The sequence below is a fragment of the Poecilia latipinna genome, unplaced genomic scaffold (assembly GCF_001443285.1).
Source record: "Poecilia latipinna isolate Pla-1442-1.1 unplaced genomic scaffold, P_latipinna-1.0 Scaffold1223, whole genome shotgun sequence".
Taxonomy (NCBI): domain Eukaryota; kingdom Metazoa; phylum Chordata; class Actinopteri; order Cyprinodontiformes; family Poeciliidae; genus Poecilia; species Poecilia latipinna.
This window is the reverse complement of record NW_015113839.1, coordinates 6934-30461: the sequence shown is the minus strand read 5'-3', so window position 1 is coordinate 30461 and position 23528 is coordinate 6934. Positions and strand designations below refer to the sequence as shown.

Below are 23528 nucleotides of genomic sequence, written 5' to 3'. Positions count from 1 at the left end.
TTGCTGGCTTCTGCTGCTGATCTCACTAGCTGACCATATAATTGCGCAAATAGGAAATGTGAATATAAATTAGCTTCATGAAAACAGCATTTTCAATAAAAAGTTTTGGCGTTGGGTCGATGCCGGGGATTATTTTTGGCCATGTAGAAATTAGTGTGTTCCACAAAACTGTGACGAAAACACTTTTGTCGCATCGCACAAATGTGTCGTTTCTGCTACTACCGGCAGAAACGACAAAGATGATGACAGGAAGTCATCTTCCTGTTTTTTTTATTTATTTATTGTGTAGACAAACTTGTTCAAACTTTCTTCTTTAATGGAGCAATTACAAAATTGTGGGGTTTCTTTGACATTTGCAAAATATTGGCAAAGTTATACTTATATAAGTTATATTTGTATATTTTGGGCTGACATAGTATGTCACCTGTGATGGCAGATGAGAGGAGACATTTGGAATACATTTCAACCCGTCAGCCATTCACTGTCCCTTATGTAACAAAGAAGAGTTTCAGCATGAAGTCCTTCATGTAGCTTTTACATCCTCCTTTCCAACTTGTTTGGATTATAACGGAGAAGTTATTTCCCAGTAATGGCCATTATTAATATTTAATTCTGCTCTGTTAACTTAGGTTGCTACTGTATCTTTGAGTAAATTTCTTTAGGAAACAGATCCTAAGTACCGCGTCAGTGAGAGCCACTCTGGAAGTTTCACGTTATGGAAGCCCGTTTTTCCTTGCGGAAAACATTAACGACCATCGATCTGAGTGGCTACATTAACACGAGTCGATCTAAACGTGGTGTTCTGGAAGCAGTGTTGCAAATACAGTAAAGTCAATATTTGTGGGAACACACTTGCGTTTCTGGATAAGTTGTGTCTATATGCATTTTTAAGGCCTCTGCATAATGTTTCCCACATAGATGATTATACTCCGTGTTGTGGCTTTTCATTTTCTCAAGTGCACTGAACCATTTGTTTCTGGTTTCCTCCTCCACTTAAACACTCCTTCAGTTTGGCTCAGCAAAAGTAACCTGGGTTACTGGTTCTGGTTTTTAAAGGAAAACTTTTTAAGATTTAAAAACTTTTTTAAATCTTTTTTTAAACCAGTTTCTATGTAAAAGATATAGTGTGAACAGTGAATTAGCGTATTTGCAACATTTGTACATCATTTTGACTGTTGCAGCTGTTTCAAGCAATGCTAATGTAAAGCTAATGCTACAGACGATGACTTCTATCTGGTTTGGATTTTAGTTGAGAATTTATTTGATGGTCATTAATATTTTTATTCTGCTCTGTATAATTAGGTTGCCACTGTATTGATTATCTTTGAATAAATATCTTTAGAAAGCAGATCCTAAGGGCTAATGCTACAGGCATTAGCTTTTCATAGCTAGTTTTAGAAATATATAAAAAAGATGTTTTGTAAATGAAAGTTCCTTACTGCTGCTTTAACAACACATTCATATCATTTAGGCTGGAATGTTTTCCATTTTGTTGGTCCAGAAAGTGTTAGTCTATTAAATCCTTTCTCCACTTTATACACTTAATGTTTGATTTTCTTCTTACAATGATAGAAAATGAAAGCAAGAAAACAGTGGCCAATGTTTCCCCAACATTTTTTTATTTGGGATAATAAATAGCATAACAGATTAATAGTGTCATTTCTGGAACTCATAAATTTTCAGTTGTTTTAGTATTTAGTGTTTTAGAAGCAAAAAGTAACAACTAAGCACCACTTCTTTTTGTCCAGGTGTCATCAGCTTTGTTTTAGAAATCCCTTTATGAAACTGCTAATTGTGCTAATTGTGCTAAATCATTACAGTCTATAGTAATGATATAGTACAGTCAATGGCATCAATCATTTAGGTTGTGATGTATGAAAAGTGTCATAAACGCTGCACTGTGGCCTATATAAAACCCGCACAGGAAGCTCTATAACGTAACAGGACTCCGGGTAGAAGTGCAACGCTTGCACTATGTTGGCTTATATAAATAAACTGCAGCGAAAGTGAGAAAACGGAGACGATGGCGAGGAACGCAGCTCACCTTGATGAACGGCACACAGTGTGGAAGTAATATTTCTGCTCTGACTTTAACCAGAATAACTGCTCTCTTCCTCTTCCCAAGATGCATTTGTCACCCCCCTCCCCCCACCACCATCTTTCCAGCAGCATTCAGTGCGGTCTTCATTTCTTCACAGGTAGAATTCATTAGGCTAAAATCGCTGCTAATGTTGGACAATTTGTCACAATTAGAAAGATGAAGTCCAAACTGTTTCCTGAAGAGTTCACGTCTGAAATGTCTGAGTAACTCTCTCTCATTATAAAGAAAAGTGAGTTCTATTTTGTTCATTAACAGAGTCTCACTTGAAAAGTCCTGAACTGCCCCTTTAAAGGGGATCCTACGCATTCTGGGAAAGTACTGGATTTGATTTAAGTATGAAAAAAAAGAGTATATCTCTATGACAAAAAAAACATATCAGATTATGGAGAACTTACTGATATTTCAGTAACTTTGTGCACTAAGGGAAAAAAACATAACATCAGGCCTTCATTTCTGTTAATCATGATGAAAACACAACATTTTAGATTAGAATATTATATCAGATTAATTAAAAAATAACATTTTAATACAGAAATGAACACTTCATCAACAGTGTGTTTAATTCCTGCTTAAGGTTATTTTAAGAAGGTACTTTGAATCTGACAAAGAGCCTTATTGGAATCCATAAATACAGGAGGGTCATTTATTTTCCTTGGCGCTGATTGGTTCTGGTTTGTGTTCTTTCTTGCTCTCTCTTCCCTCTTTCCGTTTTATTTCTTTCTCTTTTTTGTCTCTATCTTCTTTCTTTCTTTCTCTCCATTTCTCTCTTTCTCTCCCCCCATTCTTCCACTTCATATTTTTTCCAGGATATTTGACACCAATCCACTCTAGAAATGTCAAATTCATGTTGATTTTTTTACATTGTTAAACTCAACGTAAAATAATAACTGCAAATTTACATCTTTTAGAAACTCTAAAAATGTCCACATCTGAATTATGTAGGAACCTGCTGTAATAAGCAACATTGAGCAGTGATTTATATCACATTAGAGTAGGTTAGCACTTATTAGCACCGCTCTGTCCCTCTCTGTAACGTTGTCAGAATTAGTCAAATGGACCTTCAGGACAGATGATGGTGCCTCATTTTTAAAGGATCCTGGCCGTCTGCCCATCAGGCTGGGTGTAGGTAAACCATCCGTTGTGTCGGGTCAGTGACCCGATGTCAGCACTTCCAAACCACGTTGTTGTTCCCACCAACTATTCGTCAACAACAGCGGGTTTGTCGTTGGCCGCAGACCCTGACCACCCACCAGAACGCAAACCTCCCTAAATAAATAATAGCTGCTTTAGCCGGTGCCGTCATTCACCAGCGCTCCTTTTCCTTCAATAAACAGATTGTGCAGCCAGACCAAATTACCATGCTTGACATTCATCACCTTATCAAATTGCAGAGCAGCTGCCCCCTCACAGCTCAGAGCCCACTGCTGGGGCTGATTCTGGTTGTGGGCTGTATATAAGTGCTACTTGTACATAAGATTAAATGAGCAATTCGCACTCAGAGGCCAAGATTCATTATTTGAGAATTCATCTCAGAAAAGCATATTTTCCCTTCCTGCACTCAGACGTTCATAATTACAGCTGAGTGGCGGGTTATTCATCTCCGCCTGGTCACATCACATATTTAACAGGAAGTTGTCCTTGTCCTTAAAAGGCCCTCCTGTTGTGTTCGTCTAGAATAAATATGTTGCGTTGCAGACAAAGCCGATTCTGTTATCTTCCTCCTCTTCAAACAGGAGAAAACCACAAACAGCCCAGTCAGGCTGGTTGGTCTCATGTGTTTTTGCTGCCTTTTTGTTCACCGTTTGCTTCAGTGGAGATGAAAGTGGATATCTTGGCATCCGGTGAATTGGCCTAACTGCGCTCTTTCTTCCTCTAACTCTCCGTCTTGCCTTGCCTCCTCTCCCACCTCTCTACCTTTTTTTTGCGCCGCTTCTCCAGGCTGTAGTTCTGTGTGATTTGGGTCTGTTTGTTCCGCCTGACTGATTGAGAGCTGCAGATCCTAAGCAGCGGTCTGTTCTCCCATGTTTCTAAATGGTAATTCAGTGTGAATCTTTATCCCTTCTGAGTCATTATGTAATTACAGCTCCAGTTGTTTACCGCTGTCCTACACGGCTTAATTTGGCGAACATAATAATGAAAGACATGTAGCAGCAACTACTTTTTGAAGTTCGGATATGATGCTTTTCAGATGCACCTATCAGAATAGTCTGGCCCAGTTTCAACCCACAGTATTTGTAAAGCTGTGAACTGCCATAAATAGATACGAGGCGATTTATTTCTTTTTAAGAGCAATAATAGGGGAACATAAAGTTACGGTAATTACAATATTTAGCCATCTGCCGAATTGGAAACCTCAATCGGAAGCCAACTTCAGCTCTGTATAATGTTTATACATGGTGTGAAGTTGGATTACAATAAACTCTGTCAAAAGAACAGGTTTCTGTAATTTATGTAGCTTACAGATATTGTATGCCAACAATAATGCACTTTCCTTGACAATAATGTTAAAGAAGGTGCGAGGTGACCAGTTAGTTGCCAGCCTATCCAAGGTTAATGCCAGCTAGCACTAGCTTATCTATGCTAATGGCCACCAGAGGAAAAAGGCAATCCAGTAGGTGACTGTCTTATGCATGCTAGGTTTTACTATCTCCAAGGCTAACGCTAGCAAATCCAGTGGTGTCACTGGCCTGTCCATGCAGATGAAGAAGACAAAAGAACACGCTAATGCTTCTAATGTAGCTTACAGATATTGTATGACAAACCGTTTTTCTTAAAGAAAGTGCTAGGTGACTAATAAGTGTCCAGCATATCCGAGACTAACGTCAACAGATTTAATTCTAACTCTAGCCTATCCATCGAGAATCTCGATTTTTCATTGTTGTACTCGTCCAGCTCTTTTCCTCACACCTTCTAATAACTCAACCGTGCTAGGCTCTTTTTGTGTTTTTGAATCCACAATAATTTTGGATCACTTTTTAACCAAAATCTTACTAAGGAAATGAAGAAAAAGGTTCAAGAAATGAATTTTACTTCAATTAAAGTATTTAATCTTCACAGAATCAATACATTTCCAAATTCGTCTTTTCTTTCTTAGTTGCCCAAATTACAGTTTAACAGCCCATAAAACCAAGACTGCAGGTAGAACAGTCCTGTTTTTATTGTTTACTTTCAGTCAGCAGTTCACTCTTTAATCTAGCAGAACTGCTGTGTAGCAGTTCAGCACATCCGCCCCATTAACGTGAGTAAATGTTCAGGCGCTGCTGTGAAACCTGAGGGGGAGTGAAGTCGTCTCCTTCCAGACCGACTGGCTGCTGTTTCAACAGCTCAGTCCCGATTTCCTAATGAAGAAGGAGATTGGGAAAGTTACAGGAAAGATAAGGCTGTTATCTGCTCGCGTTTATAGAAAGTTTGGCTCAAAGTGCTTTCCAATTAGAAAGTCTGAGCCTCAGGGGTCCCATTGAGAATAATTGTTTTCAAGGATCGGCTGATGCCCCAAAGACTGCAGTAATGGCGCTGTATTTCTCCAGCGTGGGGCTCGGATTACTGTCGGTTCATACTGAACATGTTTCCTCTGAGATGATAGACCCGGCTTTTTTGTTGTACTCGTCCCGCTCTTTTCGTCCGATGAAGATGCGGAGTTCTCGGCGCTATCCGCCGCTGCAGATTAATTAAACCTCTGCAACACGTGTGTAGCGTTCTGCCATTCAGGGCCAAACAAACAAACAAACAGCCTTACGGAAGTCAGCCTGTCTCCGTCAAACCGTCTCGCTCTTTTCACAGCTCCACAAAGCGGACTGTTTTTTTTGCTTTTGCGTTCAGTCGGAGTCCCTTCCGTTTGATGAGACCTGGGTAATATGATCTGTCAGATACAAACAAATGAATCCAAGCACTCTTTGTTTGAGTGAACAATGCTTTATTTTCCTGCCACTGTTAGAAAGGTGAAGGAGTTTGCTGCAGTTGCCATGAGGGCAGCTGAGAGATTTAGTGTCTCTGTTTGCCTAATGCATTACAGATCTGTAACAAAAAGTGCAAACTTTTTTTGCACTATTTTATTGGAATTGCATTATTGTAAATAAGGACTAACATCAGCATAGTCATTTTTAACATTGTATTGGTCTGATATACAGGTAGGCATTTATTGTATTGTTTATCATTTATGAAAAATCTCCCCTAAGAATCTCGTTTTATCATTGTTTTTGATAAACTCCAATGAATTACACGAGATTAAAAAAATACAATATTATCAGAATTACTGTGGGCACTTTAGTGATATAAATCAACCTTCTTTAAGTAAGTGGTGTCTTGAAGAAGCTTATTTCAAATGGTAATATTTCTTTAAGAACAGTGTTTGTGATGCTATGAATGATGTACCATGCATTCATTGCCATAGTTACCTAAAAAAGAAGTAATAAATAGTTTTTTCTAATCTTAATTTGTAGTGTTATCACAATGTTACTGCACAACATTGCAATAAAATTCAATGTCCATAGTCTGATAGATAAAACTGTAAACTGAGCCAATATTAACTGATTTTTTTTTTCAAGGTGTCGATAAGGTATATCATATAATATTGGTTATCTGCCAATAACAGCAATATTAATATCAGATATCGGCCCAAATTTTCAGATCAGTGCATCCCTAATTATGAAGCGTAAGACGAGAATGGATGCAAGCCTATAAATCTGAAAAGAGTGACCTATGTTTGTATTCTGTCAAATACAAATCTGACCAAATCTGGTCATTAGAAAACAAGAAAAGTTTGGTCTAACTTAACTTCAGACAGGGAGGAAAAATTGTTCAGTGTGTGTAAACTTTAGGTTTCAATTGTACATTGTTCTCCAAGGGGCATCAATACTTTTTTTTTTTTAAGTCACTCTACTACTCCAAAAATTCCTTTTATATTTAAGAACAGTGAGCAAGAAAAGCTAATAATGTGATGGTCTCTTTTCTGCATTCTTAGAGGCTGACGTGTCGTCAGCCGAATTGCTTACTTCTAAGAAGACAACCAGACTGTGTGACCCCTAAAAGCTATTTTTCAGGCAGAATCTTTCCTCTAAATGTATGCCTCATATCTCCAGGAAAAGGTGGATTCTAAAGGCAGCGCTCTAATGCATTTGCTATATGAAATGAAAGGTGAAACATCGTACATTTTGATTAGGTTTGACTGCATAATGCACCAGTATGTTAAGTGTTTTTAAAGATGTTCTCCTTTTTCATTCATAAAACATCCATCAACCCACTGTAATGCATACAAACTCATATGTGTGAACATTTACTTTGAAAATTTAAATGTCATAAACATGAATCATAGAAGTAAATATGGGCTGCAGGCAGTTTTTTTTATCCAACAGAAAACATTACATAATTCTCCCTTTGGTATTAACAAATATGACGAACTTTTATCAGATCAAATTTGCTCCATTTCCAGTGTTTGATCTCGCCATTGGGTCATTGTTGTTATCAACCCATTCAAATTTTCTGGGTATAATTCTGTCATGTTACAGGTCTTCAATTCCATTCGTATTGGTCTTAAAACGTCTTAAGTTTGAGTTGGTGCAACTTACAGAAACCCTTCAAGTGCCATATCCCTCTCTTTTATGTCTTTTTATAACTTTTTAACATTTTACTTGCCTCTTTAAACCTGCCTAAAATGCCTCTTCTGTCTGAATAACTGCTTGAATTTAATTATGATGACAGAATGAAAGATGGTGTATAAATGTATTAATATCGAGGGGGCAGGATACGATCGCTATCCTGGTCTGTAATTGGATTCAGGTAAAAATGTTATTGTTTTGATGATGAAACATCAGAAAGAAAGCAACAGACGTGGTTTGGGACGGATAGAAAGCGCTGCTCATGTTCTCCAAAGGTTCCCACTGAGACTCACAAACGCGACGTGCTCCAGCGGCGCCTTCTGCTGAGATGTTGATTAAACATTGACATTTCGCTTCCGTTTAATCGGGATTTGCAGGAGGAGAAAGACGGATGTCCCGAGGGATCGAGTAATTTCCCACAAACTACATCTCAATAACCTACTGAGCAAACCCCTGCCATCCTTGAGATTTATATTCCTGATTCCAGAAACGGTAGACGACGTTGTCTTTTAGGGCAGTGGATGCTCCAATCCTAAAATCTTGCCTCTTTTACATGTTTAACATCATGTTTCGGATTTATGTTTGCATTTTCCACATTAGGATTACTATTATGAAGCAGATTTAAAGGGTCCCCATTAGAGTCCCACCCCTCCGGAGCCCGACTGACCCGTCAGTGTGTGTGTGCTGTTAGCGCAGCGGCGATGAGAAACGGCGCCGTGATCCTCGTGTTCAGCTGGGTGAGAGGAGGCGGCAGACCGCGAGGAATACGAGTGCTGACTCAGGCTTTTCACATATATGAGGAGAGGAAGACGGAAGGGGGAAAAGGAGAATATAATCTGACCCAGTTTCTTTATTGGTGCTGATGGGGCAGGAAGGTTTTTTTGGTGTGTGTGTGCTTTTGCTATAGAATGCTATTGTTGTATTCAAGTACTGGTGCAGAGTTATCAGATGAATATGTAATTCAGTACATTTATGTCTGTTTAAGAAAAGAAGGAATATTTTCAGTCAGTTCAGCTGTTTTTCTGTATCAGATCGGTATCAGTCGATACTAATCATCAGATATTGGCATCAAAAAAGTGGATCGGTGCATCCACATAATCTGGCTGACGTAGGAAGCCATTGTTGAAAGAAAGCCATAAGAAGTAGGGATGCACTGATAAATGGGCCCCAATTCCCTTAATTTTGGGAGATCGGTGATCGGCCAGTACTTACATGAGTAACCGATCTTATAAACCTCAGCAAAGGTCTGAAAATCAGCCACTGTCCCCCTTTTGTCAACCGCATATGCATGGTTAACGATAGTAACCCGACTGTTGCGACTTTTCAGACAAACAAAAAAAAAAAAATTCTGCATTGGCGAAAATCGTATTTTTAAAGATCAGTGATCGGCCAGAAAACCACCATCGATGCAGCCCTACAAATAAGCTCTGCTTGCAGTTTGCCACAAGCCATGTAGGGAAGACGGTAAAAACATGAAAGCAGGTGGTCAGAGGGACCTAATCTTAAAATTAAGAGCTTCATTTTACATCAGAGAGATTCAAACAAGTAGACAAGATTGAAACTGGTGCAAAAAGTAGCAAAGGAATGTCAGCCCCGAGGGTTAAAACGATTACAAATATCCTATAATGTCATAAAACTGGTAAATTAAAATACAAATTTATGACTGAGCCATCAGTAATTTACTCTGGTGTTAGGAAGGCTAATGGAGGTGTAAACAAAGCTTTAGTCGTCCTGAATGCTGATAATCAGTAGCAGCCAGAGGGGAGAAGCTTGTAGTGTTGAGTTAATCCATGTGGGCTCAGACTCTGTCTGAAGTCCTTTCTCTCTGCTGGGTCATTTGTTGTCGATACCAGCGAGTGGACCCAAGAACAAACCACTGGCTTTGCTGCACAGTTTGATAACTTTGTGGAGAGGACTGCTGTGGATTTGGTTCAGTTCAGTTATGATGTTAAAGTTAAAGATGGTTTCACTAAGGACACACAGAAGACACAGAGTTGACTGATGTACCTGGAGTTTATAGGATTTCTTTATTAATTACTGTTGGTAACGTAATTTTCTCTTTTCATAAAATAAAGACTTTCAGCAGAAAGTCAAGCTTTGCTGTGCGTAAACTCATCTGTTGGAGTTGTAACAATCCTAATGTGTGATATGTTAACATGCTAATGTAAAAAAAAAAAAAAAAAAAAGTTGCCATACACAGAATATTTTTTATAACATCGAGAACTGCTCCAGTAAGACTTGCATGCCTGTCCAAAACAATAAAAAAACAGAGCAAGTGATCAAACTGCATCTTTTCAGCAAGTTAGATTTTAAATCTTAAGAAGAAAAAGAATAACTTTTTTACAGCTGTGGAGTGCATTTCTTTGTTTTTATTCCTATTAACTCTACACATTATGGTGTTAAAATAATTTCATCTAAGCATCTCATCTCTGTAAACAAGAGTGCAGAATGCTCAGGAAGATGTAAGCCTCTATAACGTCTTACATCTCTGTTGTTTTTGTGCTCCAGTTTTCATTGAAGCTCTGTGTTGAAAATAAAAATGTTTTCATCTCCTTTTAACTATTTCATGGACCAGAGCTTCATAGGAAACCTCCATTATTTTGTCATCTACTATATTCTTAGAAACAAATTATGCAACAGAATCTGTCAAAAATAGACAGGTATTTTTGTTTTTCACTTCATCTGCTTGTACAGATTCAATTATTAGTTTGTCTGTTTGGAGAAAAATGTGAAAATACTAAGTGAAAACACATTTGTTGTGCTTTAACAGTAATGTTTGGTTCGTGTCGCTGAGATCATTCAGGTGATTCTGCCTCATTTCCTTTTTAATCTCATTTAGATCAACTTCACATTTAGATTGTAACTCTAAATATGTTATTCCTAATAATACAACTGTTTATGCCTAATGCTGACTGAAACCTGCAACTAAATTCTTCCAGTTTGTAGTTTTGTCTAAAATATTTTTTTAAATTATTGGGGGGGAGGGGAGTTTCATATTTTACACAAACTCGAGGTTTTCCCTTGGTTGTTTCCACATTTGTGTCCCAGGTCATATGTTCTCCCCAAACAGAACACGGATCAAGTAAACAATTCTCTCAAATTGAGTCACGATGCTCTTAGAATACTAATGTAACCTTTTGATGACATTCTACAAGGAAGTTAAAGAAAAGCTTATGCACGACTTGGGGAGTGGGGGGGGGGGAACTTTTTTACAGAGCGATCAAAAAACCCAACAGATCGGTGCAGTTCTGACGTCTTTTGAAGAAGTCTAGAGTTTTTGTAGCCTAGTTATCATTTTCAGCTTGAACTGAGAGCTGTAAAGTGTTCTGAAGGTTTGTTTGCAAACTCAGGCTATATTTAAAATCTAAGCTCCTATATTGTATACACACTCATGTTACGCTGTGTTTTTGTCTTGATCTCATCCAGAAAGAAAACTATCATGATTCGCCTTAAAGGGGCAGTATTGAGTGTTCTTCTGGCACATGGTGCCAATTTATAGCACAATCAAGTAACTATTAACTTCATTTGTTCTAACAATTCTATACCACTTAAAAAGTTTTTACTTACCAAATTAACAGTAAAATTTCAAAGGTGGAGTTTTGTTCTGAAGTCTTCTTCAGGAAGTCATCACAACATTGCTCTTCTATTAACCCTTTACCAAGTTTTCTACCAGTTTTTCACTGAATGAGCTAATGAGTTCAGCAGATGTGCAGTTCTACCAGGGGTTTGCTAATTACTTCTGGCTAGTCTGAAGGAGCTAAGTGGGAGAGTTGCAGGGGAAAGCTGCTCTGAGAGACAGAAGTTTGGAAACTGCAGCTTAGACGAGGAGCTTCGTCTTCGAAGGCGGAGCTATGTCCAACCAGGTGTTTTATTCAGCTGAATGGTTGCCACGGGAGATTAGAGGATTTCTCAAACATGCATGAAAGAATCAAAGCAACACTCCAGGTGATGTTTTTGATGAGGGAATAACTTTATAACATAATCCAAATATAAAAAAAAATGATCTTAGGCAACTCTGCCCCTTTAAAACACATCTCTGCTTTTCATAAAGTCATCTCTAGTGGAAGAACTTTGACTTTTGAGAAAAGTTAGATATGTAAGCGTAATAGTAAGTCTGAATGTTTATTTCTTATACAAACGCTTTTAAACATACCGAAGTGAAACACTCGCTGCTAGAAAAACAACAAATGTATACAGAACAGCATTTATTCCCAGATATGTTTAGCTGCTTGCCCCTATCCGCCGCCCAACGAGGGGCAGGATAATCCATCTCAGGCTCCTGTGAAAAGATCTTTGCAGCCTTGTCAAAAGCTTTAGCAGCAGCAGTGCAGACTGAGAGGAGGGGGAGGGGGAAGCAATGCTTCTGAAAAGATGCCTGAGGGCTTAAATCTGATTCCACTGCCTGTAGCTGTGCCAGAGAAAGATGATGTGATGCAGACATCGGTGACTGGGGAGATATAAATGACAGTGAAATAAGTGTCAGTGAATTGCACAGTTGACTCCTGGAGTCATACCTCCGTCAAACTTGTTACAGTTGGACATTACAGTCAGACTTCCTTTGGTCGGGTATAGAGACGTTTTTCTGAGGGAGGATGCCAGCGGTTTTGTTTAACGTCGTCAGAAAGTGGAACTATATTTCAGTCTGTCTGAGATATGGTTTTTGTGATAACTGGTTCATGAGCGAAACAGCCATCCGTGTCTACAGCAACACACAGCTTAATTCTTTTCTTTTACTTGGAGCCCCCAAAAAGGTCTAAAAATATCCAAATGCAAAGGCCAAAGATCAAAACAAATGATTTTATTTATGAAAAACATTTTAGAAAAGGACAATCATTTCATTATATTAAAGTTGTTTGAAATTGATTCTTCTTCTGATCCAATATATTTCTCAGTAAGGTGTTTCATGTGAACATATCTCTATAGAAGGCAGACGTATTGAAAACACAGCCAAGTGCAAACCGAGCTGCTGTATTTTAAACTGTAGTTTTTGTGCCAACGAATAACAATCTGAGACAAAGCAAGAGATTTAATTAAATTTAAACTGTTTTCTGTCAAAACTTTCAAACATGTCTTTTGTCACAGCCAAACTTCTACCCATTTGGCTCACCAATTTATCGATATGCTCTTTTCATGATCAATCACTTCCCAACAGTAGCTTAACTAGATTTAACTCTGGATTATCGCTAAGATATTTAGACCCTATTATCATAGATCTTGTTTCTTCAGGATCCTAAGTACTTCCCTGGCCAAAGGGATATTTAGCCCTTTTTCCTATCATGATAGAATAGAGCAGTGCCTCCATGGGCCCAGATATCTCCCTCTCTACCATCTCTTGTAAACGAGGCATAAAGATACTTGAACTCCTTTTTACCTGAAGCAGAATCTAACCACCAACCCAGCGAAAGCTGTACAATTTTAAGAAAGTACATGATAATTACTAATATTTCAACACGTTTTTACCTTGAGCACAAAACTATAAATTCTCCACTTTTCATTTTCAGTATTAATTTATCAAGGTCACAAAGTGCAGAAAAACGCAAGTCAAGGGAGTCCTGTATTAAGAGTGCTTGACAGGCGTGTTTGAAAGCACACTCCGTACCAAGAAACAGAAGGCCAGAGGTTCCACTGATTACCTTCAATAAAAGTCTAGAAGCGTGAAGCCCATGTAGAAAAATAGCTGTGGTAATTAAAGTTGCATGAGATAGACTCCCCTGTTGCTTGTTTTTGAGCCACGCCAGGCAGCTGAAATAAAAAGAAGTTGGTACCACAAGTTTGACAAAAATAAAAACCCAGTGGCTTTTCTCATTAATGTTGTAAAACATGTACACAATTTGATGTTTTTTTGTTTTGTGTTTTTCCGAATTTGCTTAGGCAAATTCGAAAAAGTCTGTCTGCTTGGCAAATTACATTTGTTGAAGTAAGTCATCCTTGCCTGAAAAAATTCCTCGTTTGTGTCCAGACAGATGGTGTTGTTGCTTCGAGCAACACCAGAGGGATGACAACACAAAACAGGATGGTTTGAAGAAGGAGAGGGGGGGTTAGTTATAAACCTACTTTGTGTGTAACTCCAAGTGATGAAAGTTATTTTAAACCTCAGATACAGTATGTTCTCACAGAGAGAAAAAAGCAGTTTGTGGTTATTGTCTTCATGTCTGGTTTGCTGTTGGAAAGAAACCCAAATTCAGAATGAAAACTGGGTACAAATTATTGTGACCAGAAGTTACAACTGTCAGAATCTCATGGGGAATAAAAAGATGGAAAAAACATCACACTTAAACATTTGTCAAAGTTTACATCCTAATGTCAATGTTGACATGTAGCGTGCCCTGTCTTAAAGGAACCTAAATTTACACTTGTGCTGACTAAATATAACTCACCTTGGGAACATTTCATACAGACTGTGGGTGAATCCATACTGCCCCAGGGAATATTTCATGCTAACTAATATGAATTTGTACTCCCTCGGGGTCTTCTTGTACCAACGATTCCTCAATTTCTACCTCCATGGAGACCTTTACTGCTGTCCACATCGCAGTTCAACCCCTCCAGGGACTTTCTATACCAACCGTGCCTCAATTCAAACCGCACTACTTTCTGTATCGACGACAACTTAATGCAGTCTCTCCTCCAGGACTCTTCATACCAACTTTACGTCAATTTGTAAACCCCTTGGGGATGTGTGTGTACCGAATATTTCTCAATTTATACCCAATTTGTTCCCCACTTTAAGAACGTTTGTAATGACCTTGTGTTAATTCATATGCTCTTTGTGGATATTTCAAACCAACCATTGCTTAATCCCTCCTCCCTTTGTCGACATTTCATACATTTCTTGGGAACGTTTCATACCAACTGTGCATAATTCATAGCCCACTTTGGGACATTTCCAGTGTGCCGTGCTTCAATTCCTGCTAAAACCGCGCAACATATTAAATTGCAACCTCTAAGAGAAGCTTAAATGCTATTCACACTTCCCATTTCAATAATATATTTTGCCTTTTGGAACATTTTGATGACTTGTCTTCATAATTCATGAAAAAGATTATTTTCTTTTTTTTTCTATGAGAATTACAAACAATCTGTAGCTACATAAGTTGGAAATGATTTGTATATGAATAGAAAACGAATTTCACAGGTAATGAATGGATGAATTTACTTGGAGCTGGCTTTTAAGAGTTAAAACAGTTAGAGATGTCAGTCACACTTTCCTGACAGCCAATAATCTTAGTATAAAAAAGTAATTTGACTTCTAAAAGCAGATTCTTCTAGATAAATCAAAACATAAAGCCACCTCTTTCATACAGTTCTACCAATGCCAAAAAAACAGCTACAACATTCACTGAAAGGCAGATCTGCCATCCTGTTGTATGAACCTTCCTGACACCCCTTGAGAAAGAGGAGAACTAACAGATTTCTGCTTTGTTGATTGACAACTGCCTCCAAGCATACTGAACTCCTCTACCGTGAGCTCCCTGCCCTCGATCCTTGTCACCATGTATATTTCACAAGTGGGTTGCTTAGAAGCTTGTGGTTTCAGAGATGACTCAGTCACTCTCTGAGTGCTTGTTGTTGGGCCATTATTCTTCCAGTGGATTTCTCTTTTCATCGCACCACTGCCTTCATGCGCCATTGTTCTTCAATTAAACCCAAACAAAGCTGACACATTGCCTCCGAACTGAAAACAGGGGTCTACCTCCAGCCTATCAGTTCTCGGCGTGGGGCAGGAGGGGAATCTATAAGCGCCTCTGTAGGCGCTTATAGATTCATCTACTGGATGCAGTGGATGATCTGGGGATTAATGGAGGAAGGGGAAGCAAAACAACAGACTACTATCCCTCCTGCCCTCGTTAGACTCCTTCGGGGACTTGTTAACGTTGAAGGTCTGTTGTGTTGTGTGCGTCATGGTAACTAAATGAAGGCTGAAGAAGCCTTTGTAGTTCCCGCAAACAGCCCGTTTGAGAAAAAGAAAAAAGCAAAGCGATTGGAGTTCAAGGAAAGATGGTATCTTGATCTTTAGTTCTCCCTGTCTTTGTTGAAGTTTGTTGGGAGTCTTATCTAACTCTTTGCTTAAAGAAACCTGTCAGGATTGGTTTCAGTCACAGTCATTGCGTGAATATTAAAGTTAATTACTTTATCATGCTTTTGCCATCAGTCTCCTGTCCTTTTTTTTTTATTTGTTTGCCTCTTCCACCGCTCAGGGGTGTGTCTAGGATTTTTATTTAACCAAACAAAATGCATGGATCCGTTCAGCGTGGGAAAACAATGCTAGCTTAACGGTGTATAACTCTGTATAACACAGAGTTGTATAGCTATATATAACTTAGCTATGCTAACTCTGTTCAGCTTATCGGCTTAAACTGGAAATTTTTAAACCATTGCAGAGTAGAAATTACAAACCATTTTTAATTATCCTCCTCCTCTCCTTCATGAAGTATTTTTTTGCATTAATCTGAGGCCACTTTTTCTTCTTCTTCTTCTTCTTCTTCTTCTTCTTCTTCTTCTTCTTATTATTATTATTATTATTATTATTATTATTAAGCATCATATACAAGGTTTCCCCCAAAAAACTTGCTAAGCCTGGTGGTTGAGTGCTAGGGCACTCATTCATCCAGCGGTCCGTCATATTTTTGAGTTAAAAAATCTTTAAAGTTGACAGAAAATTATAAAATATCACTTGATATTTATGCATTATTGGAAGATTAATACCTGAACAGCAACTATAAAATCTTAAAAATGCAAACATTTTAAAAAGACTTAAATAAATAGGCAAAGCTTTGCCTGATGGGGTACAAGTAAAGCCTGGTAGCCCGCCAGGCTTGTAATACACTGGGGGAAACCCTGATCAACTTGACAATGGGACTACAGATTGAAATTAACCACTTGGTTATAATCTCAGGTACTTTCATGAAAATGTATATATATATATATATATATATATATATATATATATATATTTTTATTTTTTTTTTTTTTAAATAGCAATCAACAATAAAAAGTTATTGTCAGTTCATCTCTGTATGGTATGATATGAACAAACTGACCGCTCTTGTGGGGGTGGCCAGGCAGCGTCCAACCCCTCATCTGTTCTACTTCCATAGATCATAGCTGTGAAAACCATTTGAAGGGAGTTTTACAAACGGATGCCTTGGTTGTCTTGGACCCAGATATGAGGAGGATTAGTTTTTGTACCCCGTCTATGAAGTCGTTCCCAGTCCATGCCCCTCTCAACGCTCCCCCTAGGCGACATTCCTGCTGTCTGAGTTTGGAGTAGATGCTTTTTTTCCTGTCCTATATCAGACATTGTGGGTCCCTAATGCAGCTCTAATGATGTGCTGAGGCTTATGAAGCTGCAGGCTGTTTGTTGTACCAGCAGACACTCTGTAGTATGTTCTCCTGACACCCCTAATGCAATCAGACTCCCACAATATGTACACATAATGATATTGTCGAGTAATGACTTCAACATCTGTCTGAGGAGCAACACACCGCACCGAGTTACTTGTTGACCCTCCTAGCTGTAAAGTCTGACATATCTGAAGAGAATGCACAACTTTTTTTGTTCCATTCATAGGTCAAGTTTGTAAAAAATGTCTTTATCTTGGACAATTTCTCTGCACACTTTCAAATTATGATCCAAATTATGGCATTAAAATCAGAGCTCTTCTTTTTTTTTCACATTTACATCCACCTCCACATCAGTTGGCTTCCTTTTGTAAAGATGTGTGGGCCCATCCTGCCCTTCGTCCTGTAGATCCATCACCAACTACGAGGACGTCGTCCTTTCTCTAAACCTCACACTGGATTTAGACTGATAGATTCAAAGCTTGATCCTTTGCTTCCCTTCCTGCTTTAAATTCTCGTGTTGAGTAAAATGTAAACGACTAGTTTGTTATATTTTTTGTTATATTTTTTTTGTACCTAATTAAGCCATAAATAATTAAATGTAATTATTTATGGCTTAATTTCACCCCCACAAATTTTGGTGAGATTCTAACTTCCGTAGAAGTACATTTGGGTAAAAGGGAAAAATGTTAACAAATAGCAGACTTTAAATGAGCATTTTTCTTTTACTTTTTAAATTTTGTAGTTTCTACATTTGATTACTTGGGCAAATTATCTTTTTGCTACATTCCTGTCTTGTGATTTAATGTTTGTATGGGTTGGCGGGGAGGTTGTTTTCTTTTTACATTGTCTTTTCCTCTTTTGCATTTGCTGATTGATTTTTAGGGTATTGTTCAGAATATACTCAAAATTGTTACATTTTAATAAAACTAAATCAAATTTAACACGACCCTATATATCGACTAAGTGTAATCACCATTGTATCATAATATTAAGTCATTTTGATTTTTTGAAGAGAGACTTGGATTTCTCAGATTCAAAAACATATTTTTGATGCATAGATCATCAAAATGGAGTTATTCAATCAGAATGTAGCTCAAACGTCATTTAAAACTGCTTTGAATGGCATATTAAATTAAGTGGTATGAATCACAAAACTCCTTCAGTTAAATGTATTTCTACAGAGATTATTATAAACACACACATACACCAAGTGCTCAGATTTCTTCAGTTAATTGCTGACAAGAGTTTTAAGAAGTTGTCGGCCTTTCACTCCACTGGTCAGCGGGAAACGGATCCAGTAATGAGGAAATTTAGGAGGTCGCATCCAAAGATGAAGCCGTCTGAACTCTTGCTAACTTTTCAAGATCTAACACCTAATAATGAGCTGCCTTTCTATCAGCAAGCACACCTCCATCCACAACTCCTTTCATTACGTCTCTCAGGCTGACAGAGTCTTTCTGGTTCAGCTCATCAACCTCCACTCTTGAAAACTCTTGATTTAACACCAGGCTCTTTTTGACTTTTCCATCTGAATTGCCTGAAAAGACTCTGTTCTGAGTGTTGATGTTTTTTTGTAGAATATATGTTACAGATAGTTTAAGACAAGATTTCTCTTTAGTAAGTTTTCCTGCTAACGGAACTCGAGACTAAAAACTGATCTGCAAGTTTTCTGGAAGTTTGTTCCAGATTTGAGATGCATAGAAGCTGAAATGGTTGCAGAATTCAGTCAAACAAGAAAAGAAGTTGCAGCATCCAGTAAGCTTTCGCTTCATGTTGACTCCCAGAATTTGGCCAAGTGTTTTCTGTTGAATGCGAGGTGAACAGAGAGTGATACTTTTAATTAGTTCCAACTTCTTTAGAATATTAGTTTGGTAATATGCAACTCACATTCTGGTTTAAAGGTAACCATGTGAAAAAATAACTATGGCTTGGAGCTTCTTTTTTTAAGTTATCGTAATGACTGTAAAATTTGAGGGTGTTTTGTAGTGACAATTTATAAGTCATGAAGTGTAATTAGCAGCAGGAACCTGTTGCTAAAATATAACTATTAATTAAAAAAAAAAGTCTCACCAAAACAAATGGGTTTATTACTCCCTCTTACTAAATGTCTTGTGTAAACCTATGCATAAAAAAAAGCTTAAGACTGATTCCTCTCAACATTATTTATTTTCACCTGGCAACAAAAAAACATTTAATGCTGCAAATTGTGAAATTAGCCCATTGCTTGCAGCTCACTCTGGGAGTCTCATATTTGTAAAATGCCTAAAATTTGAATATTTTTGTAAACAGCAATATTCCACCTTTATTACAATGTAGTTTAACAGCTGAGACAGAGAGCAGATATCACATAAAAGTAGATTACATCTGAAACTTGGTTAGCAGTTGACATGAATGAACATGGGGGAAGCGTCTGGAGTGTGTGTGTGTGTGTGTATCGGTGGGGGGTTGGATTAATAGCAGAGGACAGAGATTGGATGTAATGATCCAAAGCTAAAAGCAGCAGGAGGGGGACTAACCCCTAGACCCCTGCTGTCTCCACTATTAATATTTGCAAACAGAAGAAGAAGAATGGAGTTATGTGCGTGCACACTCAAGCAGCCTCTCCAACCGGCTCAGGTAGCAAAAAACAAAAATTTGTTTGGAAGTCGCAGTGAAACTAGAAGCGAGACTCACAGCAGTCGCTCGGTTTCAGAAATGAAAACTCTGAGGCCGAGTTTTCATTTCTGCTGATCCTTCAAGCTAAAACTCGTTAGCTTGAAGGATCAGCGCAGCTCTTCGGCTGAGCTTTTCCTCCCACAGTAACCTGTAACTAGCATGTCACCTGCCCTCTTCACTCATATTAGTCGGGATCTGACCTTGAACGAATGGAGAGCCAGAGCCTAGCCACTGCCGCTGGAGGTTAGCGAGGCCTAATGAGAAAGAGGGATTGGGGGGTGGGCTCTGTGTCGGACCTCCACAATAACCACGCAGACCCTCATTAGCATGACGCTAACAAGCTGCTTGGCAGAGGATGTCACAGAGAAAGCTGGAGTGGAGCAAGAGATGGCATGTTTGCTCACAGAACATCAAAGGATTTTCCAGCCACCTACAAATGTGTTTTCCTTTTTTTTGGTTTTGTTTCCTCCTCTCTTCCAGCTTCATCATTATCCATAAGTGGCTGGTTCGCAGAAACACAGCTGGCATTGCTTGCTTTTGTTGTACAATATGTTCACCATATGTACGTTTTTAAATAATGTACCTATTTTGGACAGCTTTGCTACATTGTCTTATCCATGCTCACAAAAGCATTTTGAAGACATGGTTTTGTTTTCAGGGTCTCTAAAGCTTGTGGAAGTTTTATTTCAGACCTTCAGTGTCTGAATGCCCAGAGATTGTAGCTACAACTCACATCTCACTGCTGTAGAAATTGGTTGTATTTAATAAATTACCACTTTGTGGTTATAGCTCCAGTCTCCAGTCTCTGCACTTAATATTTTCCTTTGTGCGAAGCTATCTATCTAGCTTAAGCTGTCAGATTTTATTGTAAACTGTTAATTTGGTCTCAATCAATAGTTTTCCAGGTTATCTGAAAGCTTTTTTTGTATTTATTAATACCAACAGATGGATGTCTTGTCTTCAGAAAGCAGGAAAAACTCAAAGCAAAGACGAGTTCTTAGAGGAAATCATCCTGAAGTCTGTAAAGTTTTTAACAAGAATTAGCTACATCGCTCACGACTTCTTTTAAATGTTTCGCAGTGACATTAAATCCTTTTTGTTGGTTTTATCAGTGTAGTTAGCGTAAGAGCAACTCTTCCCAATTGTGTGTGAACTTTATCAAATTATTAGCCTATTTCTGCTCAAACATGGAGTTAATAATATCTCAAAAATATGTAAAAGTTCAAATATTTGTCTCCAATCATTACAGTGTAGGTGTCCCTCTGGCTGCCAACTCAACCTGAAGCTAACCTCATGATTCATTCTCTGTTTCGCCAACTTACACTTTATCGAAAGTTTTTTATCTCCAGTTATGTTTAATGAAAACAGAAGTTGTCATTTGACTTTTTTTTTTCTTGTGGATTATTGATGAGTACAAGAGAAAACTGAAGAGAGAATTTGGAAAATAGTTTATTTCTAAAAATCTAAATATTAACATTTTGCCTTGAATTTGGACTTTCAGGTTGATTTTAAACACAACAAAATGGAAATTATTCTCAGTATGTCATGGATTAGTTTGATGTCAAACCTCAGTTTAACTTTTTATAGTATAGAATTAACAGAGAAATATTTTATTTTATTTTATAGTTTATTCAGATTTTTTGAATAAACAGAAATTGGCCATTCCGTCACGATAAATCACGATATAAAAGGTGTTATTTTATACGACAAACCAGTCACAATGATGCCTGCAGGACAACACTTATGAAGTTCCTTAGTTTTTGTTTTTTTAACTTTCCTGGACCATTCAGGGTGTGTTAGAGAAACGGTTATAGACATTATATAATATTTTAGTGTACCCGTTCTGGCGAATGCAGAATACTATCAAAAGATACAATTAATAACAGCAATAAATTAAATAAAACTGTGAATTGAACCTTCCTCTTTAGTTCATTTGTATTGTTTTTAATCGCTAAGGTGTGACAATGGAAAAGTTTAAAAACGTACCTTGAAAATGCTTGAATAGGTGTGCCGTGGTGGCACAGGGGTTAAGCACAACCCACATATGGAGGCCTTAGTCCTCGACGCAGCCGTCGCAGGTTCGATTCCCGGCCTGGCAATCTTTGCCTCATGTCTTCCCCCTTCTCTGATTCCCTACTTTCCTGTCAATTAACTATCAAATAAAGGCCACTAGAGCCAATAAACCTTAATTTAAAAAAAATATATACATATATTGAAAATACTTTAATAGACTCGACTTATCCGTCCACTTCTTGGGGAAACGAGGACGAAGGAAGATGGGTGGAGCTAAAAACAGAAAACCTGCTGGACTGTAGTTTGCTTTCCAATCAGCAAGCTCAAAACCTTAAGACTCTTCTGATTTAGAACATGGAAAGCAATCTTCAAGTTCTGTGTTTTTATTTTTTTTATATTTTTTTTGTCCAGGGGTCAGAAACGGAAGCATGACTCCGGAGAGGATGAGGAGGATGCGGACATGGAGAGCAAGCAGAAAAGGCGGGACTCCGCCGACGAGTCGTCCAAGGACTCCAATGAGGAAGAGGAGGGCAGCAGCTCGGAGGCGGACGAGATGGCCGCCGCCCTGGAGGCTGAGCTAAACGACTTTATGTGACGAGGGGGAAAAAAAACGACTGAAAGAAACGACTGAAAGCCAGCCCATACCGACGTCACACGGTACCCACACATCACTGTTTCCCCCGGAGTCGCCGTGGTTACGGCGTGGGGAGCGATGAATGTGTGTCGTAATAAAAACCTGAATGTCCTGTACAGAACCAGCGCCTTTCTGCGGAAATGAAGGCTTGGACTTTTGTAGCACTGCTATATATAAATATATATATATATATATATATATGAATATAAATAGATATAAATATAAATCGCCTTTTTGTGGCATAAATCCTTTGAAGTTAACATTTTATTGTGAGGTGAGCTCCAGGACTCATGAAATTTGATACTTTTTGAGTTGTTTTTCTATTTGGATTTTTATATTGTTGAAAAGATGAATAAAAAAAACAACATAAGTGTATATTTTGCTGATGGTTCTTGCCAAAGAGTTTTGAAATAGGTTTGCCAAGTTGTGCAGCTAAAAGAAATTTTAATCTTGACTTCCAGTTTTTAAGATTTTTTTTATTATTATTATTGTAATAATTAAATTTTTGGTCTCAGCAGGTTTTTAGGGTCAACTAGTTCATCCAGACATTTGAATGTGTTTCTTCCATTAGTTTCTATCTTGTTTGTACATTTTGTAAACATTTTGTGTGCTAACAGAAGATCTTTTGTTAATGATGAATAAATGATAACATCCCAGTAACAGGAAGCGGATCTGACTCTGCCAATGATGACTTCCTGTTGGCGGGAATCAGAACAAAGGAAACAGATTTTATAGGGGCAGACATTTTGAGTTCAACTGAAAATAAAGGGATTATAAGATTGTCCAAAACCGCTATCTGATATGAACTAACGAGAAAGTTGGTCGTTTTGGTTGTTGAACTTTGTTTTGCCTGTGCTGCAGTTTACACATTCCTGAACCGAACCATTCTTTAGATCAGTGGTCCCCAACCGCCGGTCTGTGGACCAATTTTATTTTGAAAATCATTTAACCGGATTCTCTCGGTTACTTGCGCGCCAACACTGAGCCACAAGCAGCAAAATGAGTAAGAAACGGATCAGATGTCTTTGGAAAGTTTTTTTTGCAAAGGGGAAAAGGCCCAGAGAAGAGACAGGATAATGGATTTATCCCGGACCGGCAGGTGAGTCCCACATTACAAGCCACTCTGAGTAACATTCGGCAACCGGCTGCTAATGAGGCAATGAAGCTTCAAACTGCTTCGCCACGT

General features: G+C 38.2%; 1 protein-coding gene across 2 annotated transcripts in view; it reads left to right on the top strand.

The window, feature by feature from the left end:
• ctdp1 (CTD (carboxy-terminal domain, RNA polymerase II, polypeptide A) phosphatase, subunit 1) overlaps nucleotides 1-23002 on the top strand; it is a 74850-nt gene extending 51848 nt beyond the window's left edge. Inside the window, exon 13 of one of the 2 annotated variants that reach the window (XM_015054017.1) lies at nucleotides 22120-23002. In XM_015054017.1, the coding sequence (XP_014909503.1) occupies nucleotides 22120-22303 (184 nt within the window). In that variant the 3' untranslated portion in view covers nucleotides 22304-23002. The remainder of the gene's footprint in view (nucleotides 1-22119) is intronic. The other variant, XM_015054018.1, reaches the window with a different exon arrangement.
• The last annotated feature ends 526 nt before the right edge of the window (nucleotides 23003-23528 follow it).